Raw genomic sequence first — 20,021 nt, 5'->3', positions numbered from 1 at the left:
GAACCGTAGCTCAGAATTTGATGAAATTTTCAGGAATTATGGACAGAATTAGCGGCTATCGTGAGTGACTAAATCATGGCTCACAACCGGATATTATGGCGGATATTAGCCTGAATGTGAAGAAAAAAACTGTTAATTTTTCAACCCTAAGTTTCAATTGGTCCAAAAATGCCCTTCTCCTTGGAGATATATAACGATTTAGTCACTCACGATAACCACTAATCCTGTCCATAATTCCCGAAAATTTCATCAAATTCCGAGCTACGGTTCTTAAGATATCACGCCGACCATGCTTTTTGAACAGCTGATTTTCAACTGATTGTTTCATATTGATGTATAAATATTTTTTATTTTTTGTTTATGTTAAATTATTCTAGGACTCCAAAATAATTAAATAGGTAAATTTCAAAAATTTCGGACGTTTCATTAAAGAGCAATCATTTAACAAAAAATGTGTTTTTTTTGCGCCCTCTATACTTCCTATCCCCCTTAAATTGTGAAATGTGGTTTTTTCTCGAGGCATCCACTACACATCGAATTATTTGCATCATTCATGATGGTATGATATCATAATGATGACTCATATCAAATAAAATTCGATTAGAACATCATTAACAATATATTCGAAATTCAAACATCAACATCAATATCATAACATCACAACAACAACAACAAGGGTGGATATCCAAACACTTTTTTTTCATTAAGGGTGTTGGATATAATTTTGATTTGCGCAAGCGCTTATTTTCATTTTTTATTTAAAAAGAAAGGTGTAGCCAAAATCCAATGAAGGTGTGTGTTGATGGATACCTCAACAACAACAGCTACAATTGATGGAAAAAAATACTTGAATAGAATGCTTCTGCTTTTTTGCATCTTTCGATACAATTCAATATCCGTCAGAAAAAAAGAAGATCACTTAAAGGATCCTATCAGATGTGCTAGTAGTAGAATCCATATATCTGTTATGTATCGTAAATAGCTACTACTTCTACAGCGATTTGTAGCCAGCAATTTATAATTTCTTTCATTTTTTTTTTGGTCCTGTCAGTCACAGCACAATCCAGTTTGCCGCCCTTAGTCATTTCATTGAACAATTGAATTCAGTGTGTGTGTGTGTGCGTGTGTGTGCATTGAAAAAATTCGAATCCCGATAATACCCACCAACTACTAACCGATGATACCACAGTTTGATATATTTTCTCGTTTTTTTTTGTATTGAACAAAAAAGTTCACTGTATATAACACACTTGATGAAGATGACCTAGCTCTAAGCAATAACTCGAAAGAGATTTTCTTTCTGTTTTTGAATCCACCATATATACCGAACCGAAGTGAACCGACAACAACAACGAGAATAAAACATTTGATGATCGGCACTGTGTGTGATTTGGTAAGTGGTACATTTTTTCCATATTACCGAAGCAGCTGCTGAATGGTTTCTATTGAAAAATTTTTTTTTGTGCTCTATATTTTTTGTTTATTATAAATGAAAACGGTCGATCTTGACCATTTGATTTCATCGAATGTTTGACCACGTTTAACAACGGTCAACAATATCTTTAGTGGCAATTTTGTGCTTGGAAAAAAAATCCATTGACCATCGCTCAAAATATTTACAGCTGTTCCAAGAAGTAGAAAAAAAATTTAAAAGAAAAAATTCTTCGACAACGATAACAACTCAACAAAGATTGACTCATTGAAGAACATTGCCATCAATTTCACCTGAATGTTGTAAATTGAAAATACACCTGGTATGTTTGTTTATTAAGTGTTTATTATTTATATCAACAACAACAACAACACACAACATTGGACAATTGATAATGATGATGATGATTGAAAATGAATTCGAATTTCTAAAAAAAGTGTTCCTGCATTTCATTTCAACAGTTATTATTATATTCGGACACCGCCCGAAATAAAATTGCGGTTTCTTTTTCATTTTTTTTGTCTCTCTACCCGAATAAAAAAAATCATGATGACCCGTTTTTTTTATTGATTTTAATTTTGTTTGTTTTGTTTTTTGTTTTCATTCAGTTCATTTTGATGATCATTATTTGATTGATTGATCGATTTTTTTTTTTTTTTTGAAGATTTTGAATGAAACAAGTTTTCTTCAAATTTTTTTCCTCTATTTTTCAATGTTTGATTGATTGATTGGAATTCACTATAGAACAAATAGTACCTGTTATCAAAGTATTGATTAAAGTATAGTGATTCGGTCAATTCACTCATTCTTATTTTGAATTCAATGTGGGTGTCCATCATTCGTTCATCATCATCATCATCATCATATATATTTATGACAGCTAGTCTTTAATAATCATCATTTTTAAATTCATTTAAATTCAATTCTTACATATATTTGGTAAGTGTATGTATGTGATTGTGATTCAAATATCGGGTTGTCAGTCATCATTATCATTTTTTTTCTTTGCGAAATATAATTGATTAAATCCAATCCAATCCAATAATAATAATTATAATGTCGAATATAATATAATTCGAATATTGTGGACATAGAATCGAATTTTCGAATGTTTTTATACAGAAGATAGTCAAAATAGTCAGTATTTTTTCGATTTATTCGAACATCACGGTCATCATTATTGATAGTTTATGCACACTTGTTGATATAATAGTTATGCTTCTATCTATACACATGATCACCGATCATTTTATATCTATTCTTTTCGCAAAAAAAAACCTAAAATTGAATGTTGGAATGCATGATTTTGTTCGTTACTTCGTGAAATAATTCGTCACGAATCATCATCGTTTTTTCGAGGTCAAAAATTAACTTGCTTTATTGAATTTTTTTTTCTTCAATAACCTTCAATAACAAGGAATTGATTGAGTTTTATTATTATTATTTTCACCTTTTTTTTATCTGTATTTGTATATTCAGAACCATACCCACGCTGTTTTTCCGGTATGTGGAAAATATGATGATGACAATCCTTTTTTTTATTTTATTATTTTATGTGTTTTGAATTTTCGGTTTGTCATAAATTGGTTTTTCTTTATATATTCGGATTAATCTTCATCAATCTTTTCTACATGATGATTTATGGATGTATCTGTCGGGATAAAAATTTTATTTTTCAAGGTGTATGAAAAAGAATATTATAGTTTGTTGTGTTACCATAGATGTTGTTAAAGTTATATAACATACACACACCGGATCAAATCATCCCAATTATTATTACCATAATACCGGTTATTGTGCATAAGTGTGTAAGTGATAGAACCTAGCCATTTTTGATGATTATGATGGCGCCATATCCATAATGATAATGATGATAATAAAGCATTATTCTTTTGTTTCTTGGTTCATTGGTTCGTCTGTTTGATTATCATTATCATATAATATATGAATGTGGTCATTTATTTTTTTCCCGCTATCTCTCTCTCTCTCTCTATCCGATTTACGGTGTTTCGAAAGTTCATCGGTCAATATAGGTCATCATCATATATATGATATATATTGGGTAAAGAAGAAAGAAAAAAATTCCGAATTTTCTTCAGAAATTATACAATCCAACTTTGAATGTGAAGAAAATTTTAAGTTTTTTTTCATTCTTTCTTTATCGCTTTCTTTACCCATGTTGTTCTTTTTGAAGATCATTTTTTTTTTACTGATAATTTGAATATTTTGTTTTTTTTTTGAAAAGAAGTTTTTAAAAAACTAGTTTTTAATGCGAAAAATTTTATGAATGAAAAAAATGACCATGAAATCATTTTTAGATCTAGTGAGAATATCCTATCATTTTTTTTAAATTTGAAATGTTAATGACAATTAATGACAATGATGATGGATTGATCGATGGTTTTTTTTATCATCATTATTAGCATCATTTTTGAGTGAGAAAACTGATTGATGTGAAATTGTCATAAATCATGGCCATTTTGATGAATAATGTGAAAGAAGGAAAAAATCATTTGTTTATCTTGATTGCCCATTCAAAAGGTTTTTAGATATCAGAATTTTTTTTTTTGGTTTGTTTGCTTGGTCATTTGGATGACCTTTTCTGATAACTCGATTATTTTGATAATCGTCTGTTTTCCCGTAAATATTTTGTTTATCCATTGTATATTTTTTTTTTTTTTTTTTTTGATTTTTTCGATTCGATTTATTCTAATTGTTTTGGTTAACAAGATCGATCATGTCAGCAGTTTAGTTCAAACATCGACAAAGTTTGTCGACAACAACAAGTACAATTGTACTGAAAATGAAAATTTCAACTTTGCCATTTCATTTCATTTTTGAACAGAATCAACAATGAAATGGAATTGAAAAAGAGAAATTGTTCAATTAAAACAAATATTTATTTTAAATTTTTTTTTCAACATCACCATATGTGTATGGATGATGTTGATCGATCGGAAATTGATCAATTATTGAATGAACAATGTGTGTTTGTGTGTGTGTTTGTATCCAATTGATCAATTTGTAACAAGATTATTGATCAGTGATTTGTGATTGATTGTTAACATAACGAAATCAAAAGAAAATTTTTTTTTATTATAAATACAATCTTTTTACACATGCGTGCATGCACATTAAATAAATTTTTATTTTTTCAATAGAATGTTGAAATTTGAATTGGATTGAGAATATGAATGTTTCCACTGACATTTCCAGACCACATATCAACAGATATTATTAAACTAATGTTTGGTTATGAAAAACATGAAAACATAACAAAAAAAAATTGTTGTGGTTATTCTGAATTTAATTTTGTTCAACTATTATGAATATATGTGGGGATGTTTGTGTTTGTGTAATAATTGCATATAGCTTTAGAGTATAAATATTTTTTTTTTTTTTTTTTTGGTACCAAATAATCCAAATTTTCGGTTACAAATTTTGTTTTTCTTTTCATTAATGATTGCCTTGTGTATGTTTTGTTTGATTTATAGATTGTTGCCCTTGGTCACAGCATCAATATTATGGCTGTTGTTGTTGCCTTTGCATTTCAATTTGATGATGATGATGATTATTATATCACACATCATCATATTGCTAACACCATTTTTTTTTCTATTAAACTGCAACGATTCAATTGAGGGTAATTTTATTTTATATTTGAGAAAAAAAAATCATTGATCATCATAAATGAAATGTTTGATTTTGCCTTTAGTAATATTTGCTCTTGTGGTGGCAGAAAAAAACTACTCATAATAGTTTGGATCCAATATTATTTCCTTTGATTGATTGCATGTTGTTTGCTTATTTTTTTTGGATTTTAGTTTTTTTTTTGATTTACTGTTTATAATTCAAGGCAATTCATGATCAATGAATGATGATATGACCCAAATATGAAACGTGATCACTTATTACACTTATTTATATTATCTTTGACTTCATTCAGTTTGTTCGAATATAATTAAGGGAACAAGCCATTTTCTACATTTTTGTTTTCAGGATTTTTGTTTTTCGTGGTTTTTGTTTTCGGTGTTTTGATCTACAACCAAAAATAAAGAAAAAAACAAATCCATTGTGTTTTTGATTGCCTGTTAAATCTTTTTTATATTATTTTTCGATCATCATTCTTCTTTTGATTTAAGAGCTTGTTGATGTTTTCGTTTCTTTCCACATGGCCTTTTTTCCATTCATTCGTTTGACGACCACCACGCATAGTTCGACAATGAAGATGATGATGATGAAGGTGGTATGGTTAGTTTCTGGATTTTTATTTTATTTTTTCTTATTACTAAAAACCAGTTTCGATGATCATCATTTTTCGACGTTTAGTGATTTTTTTTTCGTTAAACAACAGGTACAACAATTCTGTGTGTAGTACCACCTTTTTTCAGGTAAAACTTGTGTAATTTTTTTTCCTTTTGATTTTGATTTTTGATCAAACAAACATTAAAGATATTATGTAGAAAATTCAATTTGTAGAAGAACAGGAAAAAAATTCTTTACTTAATATTGAATAATCCTTTTGTTGTTGTTGTTTGGGTTCGATCGATTTGATGATTTGCTAGATGAATGAATGAATGAATACCATTGATATCATCATCATCATCATTGTCGATCATTCAGGTGTGATGAATAATTTTAAATTTAAAAAAAAAATTATTTTTTGTTTTGTCTGTCTGCATTTGTCGGTTGTCAATTTTTTTTAGATTATCATACAAAAAAAAATAAATATTGCATGTGTGTGCAAGTGTTTGTAATAAATACACACATATAATGAATTGACATTGTAATATTTTACTACTACTGATGATGATGATGATGATAGTAGGCATCTTTACAATAAAATCATGGCCTTCATAGATTTCTCTATCTCTTTCTTTATTTCTTCTATATTCCGGTCGATGTCTTTTCAATGTTTACTTAACATTCATTCATACATTTTTTTTAAATATTATTCTGTTTGTTACTTTTTTATTTTTGATGCCACCATCATCATCATCATCATCAACACAATCATTGTCGATGATGATGATGATTGTCGTTTCATGTGTTGCAATTCTATTTTAAATGATGTTGATGATGATAATATTATCCATCAACGTTTGATGATTAATAATGATGATGATGACAACGACAAACAAACATACAAAATTTTTTGTGACAGACAATGTGAAATGATTTTTTTTTTGATTCATCATCATTCTTATGTCAATATTCTTGACTTATACAAAAGTAAATGACTTTTTTCGCTCTTCATTGCTATGAATGAATAAGTTGTTAGAGCAACGGCAGCAAAAGCTGAAAAAAAAGGATTATTACAATCACATTAGACAATGTGAATGTGAATGTTTAAACAATAATAATAATGAATGACGATGATGATTATAATGAACATCGATGAGAATTTTTTTTCTAATTTCTCATTTTCGAAATTGAAAACAGACAATATAATGATTATGATGTTGATGATGATTATGAAACGGGTTAATAAAAAGCTATTATCGTAATTCGTATTCGGTGGTAGTGATGGTGGTGATTATTTGTATATTTGTTGTTCCATTCAACCATATAGCTAGCCGTACTATCGTTTAATTTTTTTGTTTTTATCTTTTGTTCACCATTTGATCGTGTAAGGGTAATGAATTCTTTTTCGTTTATTCTCAAACTTTGTTTTTGTACATTTTATCATATAATTTAAATCTCTATGATGATGATGACGAACACTGATATAGCATCAGAAACAAAGAAAAACAGTAATAATAATGTTTTGTGTAGGCGGATATGCCATGTTTTTGTGTGCCAGAATCTCATTTTATAAATATCATTTTATTCATGGCTCAGTGGTGGGTAGGTGTGTATATTCAAATACGTCATTGATATTTACTACAATTGTTGCTGTTAGTCATATTTTTTGATGGTTTCCAAAATGAATTTCGATCCATTGTTGTTGTTGTTAATGATGATGCAAGAATATGGTAACCAAGTGTTTAATATTCTCTATGTAAGTATTTAATAACATTTTTTAATTCACGATTCAATTGAATTAAATCCATCCATTCATTCATTCATTCGTTCATTCATTTATCATTCACCATTAATGGTACGTTTACAAATGTTATTCCTCGTCTTCATCGTTAAGGTCGAATGATATTTAATTTAATTTTTGTTGAGATTTTTTTTTTTTTTTTTTTGATTCCCACTGCTATATTATGTAGTTTATAGTTTATGTCATTTATTAGTTACGGTCATATGGTGTTTTTGTTTGATTAGGTTTTGTTTGGTTGTTGTCATCATCATCGTTATTGTTGTAACTTTGAATGTAAATTTTCAATTCTTATGATGGTTTGTGTTTGCTCGATGGTGCATTGACAACAACACCAGAATGACTACTACCAGCATATTACTAAAATTAGGATCATTCATTAATTTGGATCGGTTCTGGTGCTGTGTGCTGTTCAAATGATTGAAAATGTGTGTTTGTCCTGTGTGTGTGTGTGTGTGTGTGAAAAATTGGTTTCTCTCTGAAAACTTTATTTCGGATGATTCATGATTGTTCATAATCGCTAAACGTATGATATCTAAAACCAAAAATTATTGTCATCTATGTCACAACCACAGAGCCTCATGAATGAGGAGAAAAATTCTTGTCAGTTTAACGACGACGACGACGACAACAACAACAACAACCGTATCTAATTGGAAAATGGAACACCCCAAAACATCAATCGTATCCCAACATTTTACCACCCTCTCGTTGTTGTTATGTGTGTTTGTCTGTGTGCGTATAATGAACGTTTTTGGGTTTTTTCCTTCTTCCAACCGATGCCATTTTTGATGCTTGTGTGTCAAAATTCATTTGGATTAAAAATATATCTGTATGCTGGTATCGAAATATATGAATTTTTTGTTCATTCTATCTCTTTCTCTGAATGAAATATGGCTACGCTATATTTTTTTCTATGCATAAAACTGACAGTTTTTTTTACAGATGTCAACCATGTCAAACAACACAGAAAGTATCACTTAAAGATTGCTTGTATCATACAAATTGATAAATATCCCTGAATATTATTATCATCATCATTCTTTATTAAGATGTCTATATTTGTCCTATGTTTTTTTCAGGCTGTGTGTGTATGTGTGTGTTGATGGTCAAAGTATGTCCTGTTATGTAAACAAACCAAACGATATTAATTCAATATAATCATACATAATTTTCCATGAATTTAAACAGAAAATTTTTCTTTAATATCCACTGGTTATCATACATTTACAGATGCGGATATGACCGATCGAATGCTATATGGTGATGGTAACATGAAATGAAATAAAAATGGCTAAAATATTAATTGTTGTCACCAAAGAAAAAAAATGTTGCCGACTTTTGATCCATAATCTTTAATAATAAATAATAATGGTGATGCCTGTTGATGGAAATGTCAATTTTTTTTTTTGTTTTTTGGTTTTTTCTTTCTTCTCAACAGGCAATCTTTTTGTATTGTAGTTATTGTTTTTGTGCAAATAAGTTCATTGTCTTCACCATTTTATATACTTAATAGTAGACTGTACAGTAGTGTAATATACCGGAATATCATAATGTCATATATGTCAATCCATCAAATTCATTCATTGTGTAGCATTCAGAAAAAAATCGAAATTTGTTTCACAATTTTGTTGGTGATCGATCGATCAATTCTGTTGTCAATTTATTCTTTCTAAAAATCATCATGTTTTTTTGTTATTTCATCAAAAAAAAATTTTGTCTGTCTTTGTCTTCTAGGTTTGTGTGCTCTCGGTATATTTTTGTTTCTATTTTATATTTTTTTTTATTTTATTTTCTTTCTCCTTTTTCCTCTCCCCCCACACAGTATAAAATGCATGCATGTGTCTGCAAATTCTATTGAATTTTACTTTTCGTTTTCATCATCATCATTATTATTTTTTCCATGCCAACAGGATTTTTTGTTGTTGTTGTTGTTGTTGTTGTTCATTTAACGTCTATATTATAGGTGTATTGACGATAAATGTCACGCACACATACACACCTATTATTCATTCATTGGTTATTGATCGCTATCGTTAATTGTCATTTTTTTTATATATCACTGATTCGTGTCATTTCGTATTTAGGTATTTTTTTTTTTTTTTTTTTTGATTTTCTTTTTAACCATTAGAAACGTTATTATTATTATTATTATGATGATGACAACATTTCATTTGATGGCGATTTATATGAATGAAAATAAAAAGGTTTGTTTTTATTGAGTTTTTTTTTAAGTAACAACAACAATAATGAGAATGATGATGATGATGATGATGATGATGACAAATTGACGTTGTTGTTGTCAGGTATAACTATAAATAAGTGTATGTATGACAGAAAATTCAAATTATTAATCTTTTGATTCGATATATATAAATACTTCCTATATATTTACTATTGTTTTTTTTTCTCGAAACTAAAATTAATCGATCGATTGATTATTATCAATTGATTTTTTTTTTTGATTAAAAAAATTCAATTATGGATGTGTGTGATGTATTGATGATAATGTGTAATGAATGAAATGAGATGTGTAATGAATGTCGAATAGAAGTACATTAAATAGATATGGATCCAATTACATGATTATTCACATTTGGTCGATTGAGATGATGTGTGTGTGTGTGTGTTTGTCACATTTATCATTGAATTGAATCGATGATGATGATGATGTTACGTTTTCTCTGCATCTCTCACTTCCCATAGTTTTTTCTCAAATAATTTCTGTCTTTCTCACTCTATCTCTTTGTCCGTTGATCACACAATAATCGAATGAAATTATGTTATTATTGGGGGACCCTCTCTCCTTTTTCTCCTCTGATCATATATTGATTGACAAATTTTTTTTTTTGGTGAGAATTTTGATATGTTTGTTTATTTATGGTGTATGATATGTGTGTGACTTGACAATTTTTGCACTTTTTTTTTGTTATCAACGAAATCAGATTTTATTATCTATCATTATCGTTCTCTCTGTATTGCATCCATTTTTTCACATTTAATGTGGTAAATGTTTTTTTTTTTTGAATTTCATATGCGCGTTGTGTTTATGTCAGGTAAATATAACAAGTCTTGATCTTTGTCTTATTTGTTGTCGTTGTTATTGAGAATCATTTTGTTTTTCTCTCATTTACAGTGTGTTTATCATTGTCAATGGCTATTTGAATTATATTGAATGATAATCATTGATGTGATTTCATATACAAAATATGTGTTTGTCTCTCTATATGAATTGATATCTTAACAATTTTTTTTTTCGTTTGAAAATTTTGAATTTTTTTTCTGTGAAAGAAATTATTATTATCATTCATGAACAACAACAAATTATGTTGTTGGTCTATGGTTGTGGTTGGTGATCTTCAATTTCTTTTGCTATTTTTAATGTTACCTTGTAAATGTTGTTTATAATTTCTTTCGCTGGAAAGGACCGTCATTATCATCATCATCATCATCACGAGGATATTTTTTTACCATAAATATAAATGTACATGGATGTTTGGTTCCAACCGAACCATTCTTTATGGCCATACATATTTGCACACATTTTTCCCTTCAGAATGGATCAGTCGTTTTTCTTGCCTTTTCATCATCATAAATATTATTGATCCAGTTTTTTTGAGATTTTTCTTCTCATACTGTTTATTACTTTGTTTTGTATATGATTCAGACAAGTCTTTCGATGATGAGAATGATGATGTGGTCATAAACTTTAACAGTTGTTTTTATGAAAATTTTCATGGAAATTCATTCACAGGTTTTATGATCTTCATTTTTCACATTTACACATTTTTCGGAATTAGTTTTTTTCCGTTGAAAATATCATAAAAATTTATTGTTTAAAAATAAATTTATGAATTGACAGATAAAATCTAACCGTTGTTTTTTGTTTCATTACAGATCAAATAATCCATTCACAATGGAAAACGATGATAACAATAATAATAACGATGATAAAAATATAAATAACCAAAGAGGAAGAAAAAGAAGAAGAAAATCAGACATCATGATGATGAAGAACTTAATGGCCATCATAATAATGATTTGGCCAGCAACGATATTAATAGTCAAAGTGGATGCTCTACAATCACCACCAACAATGATTAAACAACCACCGCATGAAAAATTATTTGAAGTATTTCAAGGTTCAGATGCTGAACAAGCTGAACGACCATTCGTATTGGAATGTGAAGCTAAAGGAAATCCTGAACCAACATATTCATGGAAAAAAAATGGTATTGAATTCAGTTATGTTGCATATGATAAACGCATTACGCAACAACCAAGACGTGGTTCATTGGTATTTACAAAACCACAAGCGATAGATGAAGGTCTTTATCAATGTTTTGCCGAAAATAAACATGGCCGTTCAGTGTCAAATGCTGTTTATCTAAAAAAAGCTGAATTGAATTCATTTTCAAGTAATGAAATATCTGTTGTACATGCAACAGAAGGTGAACCATATACAATACCATGCCATCCACCTACCGGTTATCCAAAACCACAAGTATTTTGGATTATACAATCCGATTCCGGTGCATTAATCAACGGTATTAATTCATCACGTCTTTCTGTTGATCCAGAAGGAAATCTACATTTTTCAAATGTAACACAGAAAGATACATTGACCGATGCTGTTTATGCTTGTAGTGCAACATCAACATTTAAAACAACATATCGTATTGGTCGTCGTACACGATTAGTGGTTGAACCATCCGGTACAACAGGTCAAACAAGTTATCCACCAACCCGTCAATATGTATCACCACCAAATGTACCGGCATTGAAAGGAAAACGGCTAGATTTATATTGTGTATTTGGTGGTACACCGATACCGGAGGTAACTTGGTACAAACGAAATGGCCGTATTCGAGAAGGTGTTACGAAAACAAATTATGGCAAAACATTAACATTTCCAAAAGTAGAATTCAATGATGAAGGTATCTATGAATGTACAGCATCCAATGGTGTTGGTTCCATACAAACACATGCTATGGAAGTTGTTGTCAAATCGATTCCATATTGGATAGAAGCACCAAATAATACGAATGCTGCCGATACGGAAACGGTTACATTCCGTTGTGTTGCTGCCGGTGTACCGGAACCAAAATTACAATGGTTTAAAAATGGTGAACAATTAGTGCCAAATGATCGTGTACGTGTGAATGGTAATGAATTGACCATAACTAATGTACAAGAAATACTTGACACTGCCGTTTATCAATGTAATGCATCCAATGTTAATGGTTATGCATTCAGAGATTTCTATCTGAATGTATTGAAATTACCACCGGAAATTGTCGATCCACCGGAAAAAGAAACACGTGCTGTTGTTACATCAAATGTTATACTTAAATGTCGTGTATTTGGTGCTCCAAAACCTGAAGTAAAATGGGAAAAAGATGATACATCATTGAATGGTGCCAATTATGAAGTACTGGATAATGGTGATCTTCGAATACATGATGTACGTGTAACCGATCAAGGAAAATATAAATGTATTGCAACAAATAAATTTGGCACCAGATTTGCATCGGGTGAATTGAAAGTTAAAGGCAAAACAAAAATTATTCATGCACCTGAAAATTATGAAGTAGCTGCGAAAAAAACAGCCGTATTTCGTTGTAGTGCTGAGGCTGATCCAAGTTTAGACCTGAAAATATCATGGGCATTCAATGAACGTCCAATCGATACTGCACATGATCCAAGAATCGTTCAGTCAACAGATAATTCATTGACTATTACGACAACAAAAGAATTAGATTCCGGTGTTTATACTTGTATTGCAAGTACCGAGCTTGATTCTGTGAATGCTTCCGCTACATTAACTGTACAAGATGTGCCTAATTCACCAAAAATTATTAGCGTCGAATGTGATGACCTAACCGCTATGGTGGAATGGATACCTACAGGTGATAATCGAGCTCCAGTCCTTTCATATGATATCCAATATAATACATCATTTCATCCGGATAATTGGCTTAATGCATTTACAAATGTACCAGCACCGGATACAAAATTCAAGGTAGCCATGAGTCCATGGGCAAATTTTACATTCAGAGTGATTGCTAAAAATAAAATCGGTCCAAGTGAACCAAGTATACCATATGGATTTTGTTCAACCAAAGAAGATGTTCCATATAAAAATCCGGATAATGTTATTGGACGAGGTGAACAACCCGGAACATTAGTAATACGTTGGACACCAATGACACCAATCGATCATAATTCTGAAGGTTTCTATTATAAAGTATCATGGAAACGACATGATATTGAAAATGATTCATGGCAAAGTCGTACAATAACCGATTGGAAACAGAATCATTTAACAATCGAAAATCAACCAATATTCAAACCGTATCGTATCAAAGTAGAAGCACATAACCGTCGTGGTGCTGCACATACAGCAGCCGGTGAAGTGATTGGTTGGTCAAGTGAAGCTAAACCATTACGATCACCGGAAAATTTTCGTGTTATCGAAGTACGTGATCATAAATCGGCATTACTGGCCTGGGATCCTGTCACATCGGATTCTGTACGTGGACATTTTCAAGGCTATAAAATTCAAACATATGCAGTCGGTGAAGATGTCAAATTAATGCGTGAAGTCAAAATACCGCCAAATGTATCAAGAAGTTTGGTGCAGATTTTTAAACCAAATTCACGAAATATTGCACGAATTTATGTATATAATTCAATGTATATGAGTGATCCATCGAATGAGATTGTTATCAATACGCCCGAAGGTGTTCCCGGTCCTGTATCATCATTCGAAGGTATTTCAATGGGATCAAATGCTATATATTTGTATTGGTCACCACCGGATGAACCGAATGGAAAAATAACCGGTTATCGTATATTCTATGAAAGTGTTGATGGCACAGAACTCGGTCCAAAACAGGAAAGATTTCCACAGATTGATGATCCAAAAATTACAGGTGTTAAACTTGGTAATTTATTACCCGGAACGAAATATCGTATTACAATTCATGCTGCCACCAAAGTTGGTATGGGCGAACCATTCTTCATCGAATTGGAAACAAAAGGAGAGGATGCAGCCGCACAACCGGATAGACCGGTTTTCGATATTGATCATGTACGTGCTAATGATGGAACTGATCATGTTAAAATAACTTGGTATCCTAATTCCTCTAAAATACCGGGCAATAATTTCTATGTACAATATCGATTAAAAGGTAATGTTTTTGGAAACATTTATTTGTTTTGATAAAAAAAAATGATTGAAAATTGTTTTTTTTTTTGTTGTTCTCGAACCAATAGGAACGAATTCATTTTTCAGCACTCCAAGAGATGAAAATCAAGATTCAACAGTGGTTTACATTAGTGGATTGGATCCGGATAAAACTTATGAAGTAAGAATTGTTGCTGTTGATGGTAAATATGAAACACCAAGTGAATTGAAAGAAGTGATACCAAATGGTGAGTGCATCTTCTATCATATGATTGATTTATTGATTTCAAATAATGATTTCAATTCTATGGCTACAGGTATGTACGGTATGGATCCAATTGGACATATTTCCAATTTCGCACCTTGGTTTATAACAATGATGTGTGCAATTGCATTGATTATTGTTGCCGTCGTTCTTGTTTGTATTGTTAAACGTAATCGTGGTGGTAAATATTCTGTACACGAAAAAGAGATTGCCCATGGTAAAGATGATTATGAAGAAGCCGGTTTTAATGAATACAATAAACCATTATCAACATTTCCACGTGGTGGTAGCCGTCATTCAATGAATAGTAGTCTAAATCCTGAAAGCGATGAAGATTCAATGGCCGATTATGAAGCGGATAGTTCGAAATTTGGTGAAGATGGATCATTCATCGGTGAATATGGTATGAAAATCATAATGTGTATGTTAATTACAATATCGAATAAATAATCGAAAAAATCCCATAGGTCCAAAGAAAAAACGTGATGATGTTCAATCACCAACCGGAATCGCTACTTTTGTTTAGTTGTGTTTGTTGATCAACAACACCAATTACAACTGCCAGAATGAGCCATTTATCGCCTTATATAGAAAAAATATTAACTTTTGGAAAAAAAATTGAAGTCAAGTTGTGATTACTATTATTATTTGGGATCCATTTGAATTTTTTGTGATTTTTTTAATGAAAAAAAAATCAAATCATACCTGATGATGGCAACGTATCAAACATACTTCCTGCAATTTTTTTTCAACGAAATTATTGACTTTTTTTTATAAACATATAAAATGCAGCTGCTTATTTATCTTGTTGAAGATGACTGAATTATATATATGATAATTGACATTCCAAATGTAATATTTTCAAGAAAATAATTTATTTGATAATTTTAACAACAAAAAAAATTATACAAATCGGTTTCCGATTTTTGAATATTTATTATTATCATTTTTTATTTTGTCATTATCCTCATCATCATCATCATCATCATCATCTTTATCTTCTTCAACAAACTCAGATACCTGTTGATTCTCTCACTGCAATTCCAGCTCAAACCAATTCTACAACATGATTTATATATTTGAAAAAAATTATTATTATTTCATTTACAAACATCTTATTAATATATTGATCATGGTAACTTTTTTCTTTAAAAAAAAAATACAATGAAAAACGAAAAAAATCTGTTGTATATTTCATTTTATCACATTTTATTATTATTATTTTGACATACACACATACATAAAAGATCTCATTATATATTTATACAATACAAAAAAACAAAAACAAAAATTTTTCATTCATTTATAACACATCATTGTTTCGGCCATCATCTGAACATGAAGCTTTAACATTTTCAATGATATTATATCACACATACACCATATATATTATATAATGACATGTATGTCGAATGGAAACCATTCTTTTCCAATGAATTGTAAATATATTTAAAAAAAAAATTCGAATTTGAATTCTGAATGAAGATATTTTTAAAATGGAGATCATTAATTTTTTTTTTTTTTGAGACACACAAACACGCAAACACGTATATAACAGTGTTATAATTGTATTTTGAAAATTGTGTGTGTATTCTATGTGGAATGATGAATTAATTAAATTGACAAATTATTATTCGATTAATTGTTATTGATTAATCATATATGAACATTTATTTTAATCTAAAAAAATCCATCAAACATCTTTGATTCATTATTATTAAAATGAATGAGAAAATTGATTTTAACAAAAAAAAAAATTTCAAAATTACAATAGTTTAATTATAATTGTCATCATTCAGTTACTTCATATTCGGAATATGGTGCTAAAGTAGCATATGGTTCAAAACTTTGATCACCAAAAACAAAATGTGATTGTGATGACGTTAATTCATTATCAGAATTTTCTATCTCTTGATAAATTTCTTTAGAAATATCAATGTTATTATCATCATCATTTTGATCAATATTTTGCGGGATAAATTCATCTCTTATAGGATGATCACTGGCGGTATCCATTGATTGTTCACGTTGATCCAATAACGATAATTGTTGCTGACCAATCGATTGATTAGGGAGTGATGAATTGGTAACATTACCGATAAAAGTTGAAACATCATGGTGAATTGATTCTTTTCCCATTGATGAATGATTCATTGGAATTTCATGAGAAATTGCACGTGAATCTAAGCTCACATTTTGCAGAACACTACCGGATGATGAATCATCTGTTATTTGATGAGTTATTCGAAAAGCGGGTGGAATAGCTGGTTGACTGTCGTTTTTCAAATCAATGGTGCCCATCATGATTGAAGCGGAGCAACCATCAGAATTTTTAAACATAAATTCAATCGGTTTTCCATCGGATTGTAAATAGGCCGAAATGACTTGATTACGATGCATTGCAAAATCTAAAAACGACCGAAGTTCTTTTAAATTTAATGCAATGGACATATCATTCGTATAATTATAGACTGAATCCATCATACGAAAATAAGTTGATGAAACACAAAATTCGGTCATAGGCCCGTCATAATTGGTTTCAAAATATGTTTTAAAACCTAAATAATCACGAAATGTCCATATGATGATCTCATCAGTAGATAATGGAAAAGGTTTAATCGATTCATTCATAGTATAGGCACTACATCGTAATGTTGGATTTGATAGCTGTTGTGATAAAGGAACCGGGCAACGTTGATGATCATTATTCTTCATGATCGGTATCCGATAGTTGCGTCTAATACGATTAGGACATTCCATGTGGAAAATGATATGATCCATTGAATTATCCATTTTGATTTTACAAACATTTGTCATTTTATCTATGGAATAAAATCAGTGATGAAATTTCAATCTTGCAACATTAATAATTTACAAACCTAAAGAGACAACTCTGAATACAAATCCAATGGAACGGATATCAACTTTACATTCAAAATCATCATCATTTTGGAATGATGTGAAAAAATTTTTTTCAAAAGTAACCTGACAGAATAACGTGCTGTCGAAATTTACCGATTGTAATATAAGACAATCATTTATGACCAGGATTTTTATCTCTTCCGAATATTTGGCCATTAATCGAATCGTTTTAGATAATGTACGAAGATTTAATCCGATAACTGTTGATTTCATTATGATAACATTAAGTTTATAATCAAATTCCAGAAGAATGATTAGCAAATGAATATATATTTGGATATAATCAAAATCGCGCTAAATGAATGAATGATTAAAGTAAACACTCACGATTTTATTCGAACATTAAAAACAATTCCTCGAAAAAATTCCGACTACAAATTATAGAATAGTTTCCGTAAAAATTCCTTCATTTCACATCACACCAATGATTTTACATTCATTCTCTTTATCAACTATTGTGGATTCTATGTCACTTGTTTTTTATGCCTCTGTTGATGATCTCTACGACAAGAATTATGATCGAAAATGTTATGCAGGAAATCCAAATAGAAAATATGGTACTAAAATCTACCAATTTTAATTGTGACCATTCAATATCATTTGACGGGTTACGAAATCGACTGGCCTGTGAATAGGCTTTTGGATTAGCTAATTTTGTTGTCATGAAAATTTTGGCCATCCATATATCGAATAGACTCGTGCCATTGAGCAAACCACTTTGTGGTTCAATATTGCGACTGAACATGATAATCGATCCAATGTTTAATCCAAGTTTGTGTCTATAGATCCTATAGGATAACCTTGTGGGTTCATCGCATGAAGACACTCAACATTGAATCGTCGACCGCTGTGGCTTTCTGCATTATCGTAAATGCTCCATTTTCTTTATTTTAAATGAAAAAAAGCTATCAGGTATTTTATGTATAATCAGGTTAAATAACCGGAATAACTTACCAAGCGATGAGTAGATAATAAATCATGAAAACAAAAACACAGAACAAATCATTCCAATAAATGCAGTCTTCAGGCAAGATTTCATCATCAAATACACACTCACACAGGCACACAAAATGAAAATCACGTGTGACACATGTATTATCACAATAATCAATTCGAAAAATTCGAACTCTTTCTATGTTCTATTGAATTACTGCACCATCTATTGGATGCAAAAGCTGCAGCAACGTGTGCTGAGCTAGAACAATGAAAAAAAGCTTTGTCGAAGCTACATACCACAGAATGCGTTTCTTTGGAAGCGACTTCTACTTCTGAGCTGGGCGAACTGTTCAGCGGCATTCAAAAGTTTTTCCGCATGCTCAGACACACACACACAACACACACTGAGTAGCTCATACTAAATAGTTATGTTTGTACTGAAAATAATTAGGAATGTCCAGCTCGGCTTCCCCGCATCAAATGCCAAGTTAATACAGTTTTTTATACTTGCAGAGTGTAAAAATTGCAGTTTACAGTGGAAATTTAAGCGACATAGAATAGTAGATAGTAGATTTCCTTCGATTTATTCGAATGTATTTACGTTATTTACGGCAATTTTAATCAATGATTTGTTTAAATTACATTGATGAAATGGAGCTTTCATTCGATCAAAATCTAGTTTAGTTTGTGGTGAATAAACACCATCATATAGATGACAACCATCAAGCAATGGACGTAAATGGATTACTTGTTGTCGTTGAATGTCGCCATAATTAGTGCTAGTGCTAACTAATGTACAACAAAATTTTCGATTTAATTTATTCAATAAATCTTGTGAAAACCATGTGGTTAAATCTATTTGAATTGATTGTGAAAAAATACCAATCAATGGAAAACAATTTATACAATTGGTAGAAATTTTCTCCATTGATTTCAAAAGCGTTTCAAATGAATTCCTATTTAATCGATCCAGCAACGTGACCATATTGAATAATAATAACCCATTACTATATTTCGAATGTTTATTTCGAATTTTCATCTCGGCCATTATTGTTTTTGTATCATGATTATTGTCAAACAATTCATATCTACAATGATGAAGATCGAAAAAATTACTTATCAAACTTGATGATGATCGCCAATCGTTCATCGATGATGCAAATGATGAATTGAAATTTGAATGATTATTATGAAGTTTTTGTGGAAAAACTTGAAAATTTTCCATCACAAAGAA

At 30.3% G+C, this 20,021-nt stretch overlaps 2 protein-coding genes across 16 annotated transcripts; one reads left to right on the top strand and one right to left on the bottom strand.

Annotated features, from left to right (window-relative positions):
- The first annotated feature begins 726 nt into the window (after nt 1-726).
- Nrg (Neuroglian) lies at nt 727-16,571 on the top strand. Of its 15 annotated transcripts, none has more exons than XM_075730084.1 (6): nt 727-1,393; nt 1,567-1,754; nt 11,373-14,668; nt 14,754-14,912; nt 14,982-15,332; nt 15,397-16,571. In XM_075730084.1, the coding sequence occupies exons 3-6, from the start codon at nt 11,392-11,394 to the stop codon at nt 15,453-15,455; spliced, it is 3,846 nt and encodes a 1,281-aa protein (XP_075586199.1). In that variant the 5' UTR covers nt 727-1,393; nt 1,567-1,754; nt 11,373-11,391; the 3' UTR covers nt 15,456-16,571. The 15 variants fall into 15 exon arrangements, with proteins under 15 accessions (XP_075586199.1, XP_075586192.1, XP_046908281.1 ...); XM_075730077.1 differs by adding an exon at nt 9,607-9,682 and having other exon boundaries at nt 14,754-15,332; XM_075730079.1 differs by lacking the exon at nt 1,567-1,754 and adding an exon at nt 9,563-9,682 and having other exon boundaries at nt 1,047-1,393.
- LOC124489994 (uncharacterized) lies at nt 16,560-18,515 on the bottom strand. The gene is made up of 2 exons (XM_047052453.2): nt 17,809-18,515; nt 16,560-17,751 (listed from the first exon to the last, which is right to left on the bottom strand). The coding sequence occupies exons 1-2, from the start codon at nt 18,062-18,064 to the stop codon at nt 16,721-16,723; spliced, it is 1,287 nt and encodes a 428-aa protein (XP_046908409.1). The 5' UTR covers nt 18,065-18,515; the 3' UTR covers nt 16,560-16,720.
- Between the last annotated feature and the right edge of the window lie 1,506 nt (nt 18,516-20,021).

The sequence above is a fragment of the Dermatophagoides farinae genome, chromosome 4 (genome assembly GCF_024713945.1).
Source record: "Dermatophagoides farinae isolate YC_2012a chromosome 4, ASM2471394v1, whole genome shotgun sequence".
In the NCBI taxonomy this organism is placed as follows: Eukaryota; Metazoa; Arthropoda; class Arachnida; order Sarcoptiformes; family Pyroglyphidae; genus Dermatophagoides; species Dermatophagoides farinae.
Note: the sequence above shows the minus strand (reverse complement) of the source record. Positions and strands in the feature narration are given on the sequence as shown.